At 39.5% G+C, this 10,822-nt stretch overlaps 1 protein-coding gene across 1 annotated transcript in view; it reads right to left on the bottom strand.

Annotated features, from left to right (window-relative positions):
• The window catches only part of LOC104538819 (UDP-glucose:glycoprotein glucosyltransferase 2-like), a gene marked incomplete at its 3' end in the record, with an annotated part of 21,663 nt that extends 21,309 nt beyond the window's left edge, over positions 1 to 354 (bottom strand). The window contains exon 1 of the mRNA XM_010182158.1: positions 221 to 354. Within this exon, the coding sequence (XP_010180460.1) occupies positions 221 to 354 (134 nt within the window). The remainder of the gene's footprint in view (positions 1 to 220) is intronic.
• Positions 355 to 10,822: the final 10,468 nt, after the last annotated feature.

Here is a 10,822-nt window from a genome sequence, read left to right as displayed (position 1 = left end):
GCCGTGCCCTCGCTATCGGACTATTGGCCAGCTCAGAGACCAATCAGCGGCTGACTCCGAAGAAATAGCGGGGCTGTCCAGGCTCGCGCGGGTGACACGCGGCGTTTGGGGGCGGAGCAGGGTCGCCTAAAATAGGGTGGTCCGCCGCCTGACTGGCGCTTCTACGCAAGCGCAGTGAGCGGCGGGAAGGCCGCTTCCCTCAGGTGGGGAACTGTCGTACGTGGTGAGGGATGGGCTGTTTCGCTGGTAACGTTGAGGCATTCCCGTTACTTTTGTTAACCCTTCCCCCTTACCCAGTAGGTTTCCCTTGTGCCGTTGTGTCTGATCGGCGCGCTCCGTTGGTGGCAGCTGCATAGCTGAGGAGAGACGGGGCTACCTCATTCTGGAGGCGGGACAGCAGCTGCCTTCCCTGATACCCACCAGATTCTCACTGCATTAGGTCGTGTTTGGTCCTAAATGCTTGTGCAGCTAAAAATAGTAGCTGGAAACTTAGTAAGTATGAGCAGCTTCATATATAATGCATATATCTATATATAACATCACAGGAAGGTGGAAGTACTTTTTTCCCCTTCAAAGTGAGTTTTCCAAACCAATTTCTCTTTCCTACCAATATCATTTTTTCCTCAATAAAAATCAGCTTTGTTGGAAGAACTAAGATACAGTTGTTTGAACTGTGCCTCTGTCTTCAAACTTAAAATTTTCAACCTAGTTTCAAATTTCTTTTTTAGGTGGTTTTTTTGAATCTCACTAATAATTCCATTTCCTCAACAAAACTGCTGCACTGTCTCAATTTCTCCCTAGCTGTATAGCAAAGCTAAAAGAGCTGATGCAGGTGCTTCTGGAACACGAAAGTGGGATGTGAATATGGAGCAGCTCTGGCTAATTGAGCATTGGAGGAAGAGTTCTCCAGCTGTATTAAAAATAGGGAGTATCATCACTTTTTCCAAAATGTGACACGTGGAACTTGAAGCTGAAACCTAGAACATCTCACTGCTGCATGCATCTTATTTTATTTTGCTGATAATCACCTCCTATTTAAAGCTGCTGTGTGGATGGCAGGGGCCAGTTAGGGCCTTAGTCTAGGGAGCAGGCTATGGAGTGAATAGTTTGGTTTGGTAGTGCTTTGGACCAGTCAACATAGCACCATATATACAAACAAAAGGAATGTTTGTCACCTGTTCTGAAACTATGGTACAGAAACTCCTACATCCCTGAGGGTCTTTCATATGTAAATTCACCTTGGAGCCCTTCTGTTTGATGATGATGATGATGAATATTCCCACAAACCTGTGCTGTTACAAGACTTCAGAAAATTTTCAGATACCACTGTGACACATCAGTGATGCCAACTTAAACATAAATAATTTTATTTGTGTTAACTTTTCCTAAGGCTAGAAGTGCAGCCTTGATGTACCTCTGATAATAATTAAAAGCACAGGAGTGTGTTTATTGGCTCATGTGTAAGGTCATTAGAAATAACAAAATTCAGCATCTTTAATATGGAGAAAGATTGTGCTATACTGTCTGAGCAGCTTTTGTCTTTTATATTGATAGTTGAGCTGCTGCTGCTAACAGATGACATGGCCAGACTACTGCACAGATGAGGATGTTTGGGCCCCTTGTGTTTCTGTGCTCATAACCCGTGTATGTGGCCAAACTCTTGTTTCCATAGAAAGTAAAAACACGTGCACTGAACTGATAAATGACCCTTCCAGCACTCCCTAGCTAAGTTCAAAATGCCTCTGATGGACTTAGTAGAACTCATGCTACACTTGTTCTGCACAAAATAGGCAATAGCTGTTTTCTATTGACCATCTATCAAAAAACCCCAACCCCAACAATCCTCCTATGGTTAAAGGAGATACTAACAAGTCACTTTTTGCTTTTTCTTCAGCCAGACCTGAAATTTGCTAAGCACATTCCCCATGTATATACATTTACTACACATTTTTCATAACTCCATGTGATACTGTGTATTTGTGATGCTGGATGCATCTACCTTACCCTAATCCATCAATTGCTTTTCTATATAAAGTTGCGTGTTACATTTTGGTTTATATTGATATTGAAGAGGCTGCTGTTGTTTAAATGTAAATTCTTAATAGCTTGTACTTGTTTCATCTTGAGCTGTGACAATTTATTTTTTGCCATACAAAAAGATAAATAAAATTTGTTGGCACTGGTTATGGAAATACAACTAGCTTTGAATTCAGTGGCAAGATAAAGTGGTGGCTCTGATTCAGAGGTCAGATAATTATTCTGCTGTGAGCTACAGAAAATATTTGGTCCAGATTTTCTCTTGAGAGGAGCTCATTTCTGCTTAAAATCAGAGATCTCCATTAGACAAAAAGAATCTCCCTGCCAAGACACAAACTATCTCTCTCCCATTTAGAATTAATGCTTTATTAGGTGCCTAAAATTTAGGATCATAGATAGGCCACATGAATTAGGAAGGGACCTCAGGTGGTATGTAGTCCAACCCCCTGCTCAGAGCAGCGTCAGCTCTCGGATCCAGTCGAGTCTTGAAAAATCTAAGTCGGGCACCTGCACAAGCTCTCTGGGCAACCTGGTTCATTGCTTAAGTTGCAGTTCTGATTGCTCCTCAGGAAGAAATGTTAGCTACCTTATAAAAGCTTTTGCATATTTATCCATCTTCCCTTTGCTTCAATACCTTAGCAACATTCCAGCCAATACATACTTCTCAAAAATCTATTTCTTTATATTTGGAAAAAAGCAGATTTTAATCTTTTAAGCAGTGTGCAAACCTAGAAGATGGAGAGCAGGCTTAATCTTCATTTTTACAGCAGAATTTTACATAACTAAGTGTTCCAAATAAGACTTGGCCATTCTTGTACGTACATTCCATATATATGTGAGAAAACCCCTTAGTTCTCTGAAACCATTTTTCAGCAGAACAGAAGAACAATTACAGCAAAATTTTAAAATTATTCATATCACAGCTGTGCAAATAAGAATTGATTATCATAGCTGTTTCAGTGTGAATAGAGGAAGTGATTAATGAAGACTTCTCAGTAAGATGCAAATGTTTTATAGTGTAAGTCACAGTGAGCTATGTCTGTTTAATAGAAACAGTAGCAATAAGTGAAAATAAGTTGGGCTTCATCAGCGTATTCAGTTAGCTGAAAATAAAACTTTATTTTTTAATGGATTGAAAACAGTTTTTTAGCTGAAAGACTCCTTTTCTCCCTACCTTGGAGGTAATGTAAATGTCGAACACCAGTCAGAAGATATACCTGTTATCTGGTTATTAATTGGCAGCCTCCTGAGCAGTAACTGCTGGCATCCTTTTATCTTGCTGTGAGATTGGAGGCTGATCTCTTCAGAACCTGTCAGTGTCATCTTATGTCAAGTGTTTGAGGTGTTTCCCTGAAGAAATTAAGGATGCTTTTCATCCATTCCATTGAAAATAAAGACCAACCTATTTGACTAGCATATCTCAGTATAGTGGTATTATGTAATAAACAATGCAAAATATATTTTATAGTCTGTTAGCTCTTCATTTTGATTTACAGGGACAAGGAATTGAAATTAAAAACCAATGCAGAAATACCAGAAGCCTGGTTTCAACAGCTTACAGAAGCTGCTCGGTGGCAACTTTTTGGCAATCAGAATTTCAGGTAATTTGCTATGCCTACACATGCAGCTGCAGTGAGAATAAATGGCTTTCTTCCAGTATGATTCTCTTCCAACTTTTAAGATAAGAGAAGAAATTGAAGCAACACTTTGCTTTGTAAAATAAACATGGAAGTTACAGCTGCTTATTTAAAATGACCCACCTCAGAAATGTAAAGACTGTACTTCCAGGGCCAGATCAACAAACCTTCTACAAATCTCTGAGCATGTCCATACTGTGCAGCAGAGCACAGTAAAGTTTGGCTGTAATGGGGACTACAACCTCATTTGGATCCACCAGCTCAAGTTCATAAGTAGTGCCACTGCTCTGCTGTACCAAAAAGACAGTGTGCTCGTATTGATTTCTGGATTGTACTGGCTCCTACCATGCCAAATCTGAGCAACTGACTGTACCAATGGGTAAAAATAGGGTTTACCTTTAACATAGCAGATTTTTCTGAGTCTGACTATGCTAAATCTTAGCTAACTGGATCAAGCTCATCATGTAACATGAGTTGGCACCGTTGATAACCAGTAGACAATGCTGGTTGTTAACTGGCGTGCTCTCATCATTATTCACTTATTTACAGAACCCCGTGAGGTTCTCGGGTATTGAAAAAACCAACATTTTTTCTTTTTCCCTAATTGTAATCTGTGAATCTGTCTTCATACTCGGTGAAAGACACACAGGTGATACACTGGTGATATAAAAATTAGCCTAAGATGTACAGTAAGGCTTTTAAATCACCATTGTTAACGATACAAATAATAACAACATACTTATTTTAGACATGGTTTGTCTCATGCAAATGTTTGGGAGATTATAACTTCAGTAGACAGAATATTTAGAAATAAAGAGTACTATAGAGTATTTTTACATTAATTCATAAGCTGATACATGCAATGAAGTATCTCACAGAATCACAGAATCACAGAATGTTAGGGATTGGAAGGGACCTCAAAAGATCATCTAGTCCAATCCCCCTGCCGGAGCAGGAACACCTAGATGAGGTTGCACAGGAAGGCGTCCAGGCGGGTTTTGAATGTCTCCAGAGAAGGAGACTCCACAACCTCTCTGGGCAGCCTGTTCCAGTGCTCTGTCACCCTCACAGAGAAGAAGTTTCTTCTCAAATTTAAGTGGAACCTCCTGTGTTCCAGCTTGTGCCCATTACCTCTTGTCCTATCATTGTTTGTCACCGAGAAGAGCCTGGCTCCATCCTCGTGACACTCATCCTTTAAATATTTATAAACATGAATGAGGTCTCCCCTCAGTCTCCTCTTCTGCAAACTAAAGAGACCCAGCTCCCTCAGCCGCTCCTCATAAGGGAGATGCTCCACTCCCTTATTGCTACACACACAATTCTGGCCACATAGTGCAACAGCAGCATCAAAAAAGACTTTAATGTGAAGGCATAGGTGCATTCACTGAGAAAATACAGTGTTTTCCAGGAGAGAAGAGTAGAATTTGACTTTCAGGCCTATCATGTAGGAATCAAAAGGTGCTACATGCAAGGTGTAAAATATAAAGACAAAATACCTGGACAATGAAGTATATCAGTGATTTTTCCTTTTTAGTCAGATCAGTGGGCTGAGTTCTGAATCCTTTCTAGGATACCTTAGAAAACATAAGATAAGTTGGAAAATTAGCCAGTGAGTCCTGAACGTGCACTCAACCAAGTCACCTCTGAGAGAAGTGAGGACCGCAGAATAATGATATACTGACTACTTAAAGCCAAGTGCGGTTTTTCTTCTAATAAGCTTTTCTATCCCTTTTAAGCTGGTTCAGCATTGCAATTGTATTTTCACCTGTGCAGTTTTATGTATAGACTGCACTGTCCAACATCCCCCAGTGAAGGCATGCGCTGGGAGGCAGGGCTGGTCAACGCAGGGGCTCCTGAATCAGGCCTAATTACAGACTTGGCAGGAGGTAGGAACCTCTGCCATGCGAGGAGGCGCCTGCTCCTGAAGGAGTAACTTCTGCAGTAAATCCCTGTTCCTGGCTGTGCATTGAGGAGTGTTCAGGCCACAGCAGTTCAGGTGGCTGAGCAGCCAGCAAGAGAAATCTTGTGTCTTTAGGAAAGGTATCCCTCACTTCCTACTGAACATCTTGCGCCTCTATTGTGGGAAAGGAAAATAAAACACACTTCTTAAAAGGCTGATCACCTCTGCTTTATGTTGTTCTAATTTCCAGGTGCTATGCTGAGAGAATGTTGACACTGAGATTTACACCCTGTCTTTCATGCAGCTGTGACTCTTGACCAGACAAAGTGCTGCTGAGCAACATGATGTAACTTTGAAGCTGGTCCTGCTTTATGCACAAGTGGGACAAGATGACCCCCAGCATGCTGCTCCAACCTAAACTATCCTGTGACTCTCTTAAGTGTAATTTATTTTAATTAAACCTTTGTGTAGCTAAAGCGGAACAGAACAAGTCATGCTGCTTTATTGTGTGAAATGCAATGGATTTGTTTCCAGTGGAACAAATTCCAGTGCTGCTTTTCAGGTTTTGGTATGCCCCTTCTCATCAGTCTATCATTTTGGCAGTGTTAATAGCAAACTAGTAGGTAGACTTCTTGCCTGTCAGGGCTCATTTCAGCTCAGTTCCCAAATGTGAAGAACACTTATGGACAAGTCATCTAAGCTATTCCTCCCAATAATTCATGCTGAATATCTTTAGAGAGAACATAGAAGTATTACTTTTGAATTATGCAAATTAATATTTTATGTCCTTTTCAGTTAATCTGAGTATATAAAATTTTCAATTTTTATGATTTATACACAAAGCTAATTACAATCTATCGTGAAGACAGCTTTAAAAATCAATGTAAAAAATAACAGTTGCACATAAATGAAAGAGAAGCAAAAAGTGCAGCCACAAGCTATTACACATACAATGAAAATGGATTTATTACTCAAGTCTTTTATTACCTTCTATTATTAAACCATTAAGAAGGTCCCCTAAGTTTAATCCAAACTGGAAAAGACACATTCACATGTATATGATATTCCAGGCAAATACAGGCTAAAGGAACATTGTGAGAATTAAAGCTTCCAGAAGAAAATTAAAAATTATGATTCCCACATCTCTGAAGTCAGCATGATGTATCTGTCAATAAATGATAAAATGTGTACATTTTAATATGTTCATAAACTGTGGAAAAGTCAGGAGTTTCAGCTTTTTGAGTACTGAACACGCACATATAAATTCAGTTCTGGGTTTGTATTAGCCCAGCACATTTCTTTGGTTCCAGTGGCACTAGCCACTCAAAAATCCAAGGAAGTACAGCCCCAGAGAAATAGCTGGTCACTGAACTCTAAATTAACTGCAAAATGAAGAGATTCAAATATGCATATTTCTGGAGCTTTGCACCTGTGTATTGAAGTGATTGCACATAATTAGCAATGTGATTATCAAATATGTTTTCACATACCGCATATAATTAGACTTACAGAAACACACCGCATTTAGAATATTTTAATGTAGATAAACTTTGAGGGCAAAAATGAAGTGCTATTAACAAAATGCAAATCGCTTAACCCCTGATGTGCTCCCTTCTGCTAATAGTATCTCCTCTATCCTTCCCTTAGAAGGGAGATTCCCAGCCGTGCAAGCTTCCCACAGTGGTGAGGTAAGATACAGTGGGATGCGCTGAGCAGGCTTTTTCACCTCTCCCAAGTGCTTCAAGTGCTGCTGGAGGAGGGATGTGCAGTTCCAGGCTGTGGGACACTGAAGACACAGGAAGAAAAAGAAGGCAGCAGGATTAATGCTAGATGTGTGCTATCTTGAGGCATACTCTTTTGAATATCCTTGTCACTAAAATAAAATGGTCATGCATTTAGACAGATATTTGGCTAACTTCTAAGATTATACACAGGTATAATCATACATAACTAATATCTCATCTTAAACTAAGGGAAAATTATGTTCATCTGTTAGTTGTAATAAAGCTAGGTTTCTGACTGGAAAATGTGGCCATATTTCTGTTTTCCATTATTCCTTGATCCAAACTTCCTAGATCAACTGAAGCCAAATCAGACATATGCAGGCTGTACCAGTGGTTCACATTTGTTAAACTGCTGTTCGTACTATAATTTTGATAGCTGTCTCTTGACAGTTATCATAAACAGTTTACTATACTATATTAAGGTGATATACTTAGGCCTCCTGAAAGGATGAAGATTAATTGATTGGTCTACTCTGTGATACTAAAGAATGGAAAATGAGATCCTGCCTGCTAGAGGCCCTCGCAAACTTTTCCAAGAGAGACTTTCTTAAAGTCCTTCCAAAAGAAAGCATAACCTCCCATATTTTCCGCAGTTTTGCTATAAGCCTGAGGTTCTCAAACTCTTTATTAAATGAATGCAATTATAAAATTTCTGAACAACTTGTATCCTACTATTTCTTAGCAGGTGGGAGAGGGGATTATAATTATGTTAAAAACATCTGAATTTAAATAAAAAAGGCTTTACAGCATCTGAACTGATATGTTGTAATTGTAAACCTCAACTGAAGATATTTAAATGGCTGTTAATTCCCAGTTATGCTTGCATATAGCCAAGGATAGTGCAGGGCTGGTAATTGTTTTACAGATCAAATTCTGATATTTCACCTACCATCGATGGTCTGCAAGCCACAATGTGACTACACTGCTGTGGGCCACTTCTGTCATCTCTTACCAGTGCAATTCTTACTCTACTTCAGCTTTCCTTTGCCACAAAATAATGTACAATGTTGGTAGTTTGTAGCTACATGCTTTTCCTCACCAAACCACTTCAAGTTCAGGTGCCCTTAGACCCCTTGTCCAAACAAGCTGCTTTGACCAACCTGTATTTTGATCTCCTTCTCTGCCAGCCAGAGAGTTATTCCCTCTTTTTTTTTTTTTCTGATTCTTAATCTGAACAAACACTCAAGCAATCTTCACCTCCATTCTCCCTCTGAATTTACAGTTTATTAATCTCAAACCTGTCACAGTGTTGAACAATTTTTCTTCTCTCTTGTATTTCTTACCAAGTCATTGGTCTGTCGCAGACCGACTGCAAGGCCAACAGATCCTTCCCTCTGCTGAGTGTTAGGGGAACTCTTCATATCTTGACATTTGCTGTCACAATTTGCCCTTATAGTTTAAAATTTTCAGTTCTTAGGATAATTACAGTTCCTAGCATACTGTAGTCCAAGATCAGAAGATGTCTCAAACCAAGACTTCAAACTGAGTATGAGTGTATAACCTGTCATCTACAGTACTAGTAACATTACTGCACTGAAACTTCTGTAGGTCAGTGAGATTTGAGGAACTAGGGGTAATTCCACTGCAGCCCCAGCTGTGAAATAACTTACATCCCTTCATAATTGAACCTGAATTCCTCTCAGCATTTTCCAGAAGTCCACCTCATGACAGGACCAGTATTTCACTGATCTTGGTAGGATAATTTAGAGTATAAATATTACCATTCATACATTTTACGAATACACAAAACATTAAATCTTTGTATGGCTATGTTAGGGAAGAATTACTGATTATATAGCTTTAGCTCCTTATAGAATGACAGGTGAATAAGGAAGAGTTAAGAAAAATTCCCAAACAAGAGTTTTCTCAGATTCCTTCTCAGAATTGGCTGAATTGTTCTAAAAACTCCTGTAACGGCGCAGAAAAAAGTGTGGTTCTTGAATTCACACTTCAAAGTATCCAGGTCGGCTTGCTGAAATGAATCCAAGAAAGCTCTACTAAGAAATAGTGGCAACCTAGAAAGCGATAACAGTTCTGAACTCGCTGTGATTTTCAGTAAGGAGTTGGAGGTCAGTTATAAAAGAAAGGTTCAGATTTGCAGACAGCTGTGAAAGCTAGATAGGGGTGCTGGAAGTTGAGCCTGATCTACCATTTGCAATGCTTTTCTCCATTTTCCATCTGTATCCCACAGAGATCAGATGAAATAGATGAAAGAGTCTGAGATCAAATACTACAGAAATAATTTTTTCCATCTTGGAGAGGGAAACTTCTTGGAAAGTTTTTTGTTGTTGCTACTGAGTCTTTTTAGTTTTGTTTTGCTTTTTTGGTTTTGTTTTTTTTTATACATCACATCCCAAAGGCTGAAAAGATGAACAAAAATAAAAAGAAGGGAGCAGAGGCCTAGTGGATAATTTCTAATGTTACTTCAGATTTATGTCTTAGAAGACAGTAAAGTTTCTAGACTTTGTGCAAACTCATGGTGGCTATTTGGATCAAGCCGTACCCTGTCTATGCTTAGCACATCTAAAAGTCAATTCTGAAGGAAAATACAAGAAACTGCCTGAACAATTAGGAAACCTTTAGTTATTTGGCTTCTGGACACAAGCAGAGGTGCTCAAGATAAACTGCTGGTAGGATAAATTATGTTTGATGGGGACTTACAGTTTAAGATCACCTGAAAGGAAGCAAAAGATTATTGTGTGATGGTAGCAGGAAGAAAATATTGCTGTGATGCATATCACCAGGTGGCAGTGTTACACAGTCATGCAACTCCTATACGTTACTGTAAGACGTTCTGGGGTCTTGGGAAGAATACCGATAGGGATATCTGTTCGTTTTTACTAGACAGAAGGAAGCATGTACCAGTTTCAGAAGAGACAGATGTCTCTCTGCATTGATCTGCCTGTTCAGAGTCAATTCTTGACAGGAAGTTGTGAACTGGAAACTTGGGTGTTGACTTGGTAATCTTGATCTTTAAACAAGGGAGTCCACTGCATGCCATTAGACTGGGAAAAACAAAAGACCATATGCACAAGCAATAGCATCTTTCACATGATTGACAGTGTCCGAGTCTGTAGCATTTCTACTTGTACCCAAAGCTGGAAAAATAAATGTGGACGTCATACAGATGACATCCCCTTGATCTGTAGTAAGTCCACAAAAGCTGCTCTATACTCTGCAGTTTGCATCATAAATATTGCAGGATTCAGAAGGCTGAGGACAAGAAGTAATGTGTATAGGTATGTCTAAGTTTTTCTGCACACAGAATGGAAATGGGAGAGCAATTTGTTGTCTGTCCTGTTAAATGCCTTCCTCAGGCTGTCTTCATGTTGCAGATTCCAGATGCAGAGTGTACACAGACAGCTCTATGTTTAGTTTCTTTGGGATTACAAAAAACACCCTGTGTTGCATACTCTTTGCCTTCTCCCTTTGGTCCAGGACCAACATTTGCTGCTTGTAATTTA

Source organism: Mesitornis unicolor, unplaced genomic scaffold (genome assembly GCF_000695765.1).
Source record: "Mesitornis unicolor isolate BGI_N332 unplaced genomic scaffold, ASM69576v1 scaffold38213, whole genome shotgun sequence".
NCBI lineage: Eukaryota > Metazoa > Chordata > Aves > Mesitornithiformes > Mesitornithidae > Mesitornis > Mesitornis unicolor.
The sequence above is the reverse complement of the archived record's forward strand: the minus strand, read 5'-3'. Positions and strand labels throughout refer to the sequence as shown.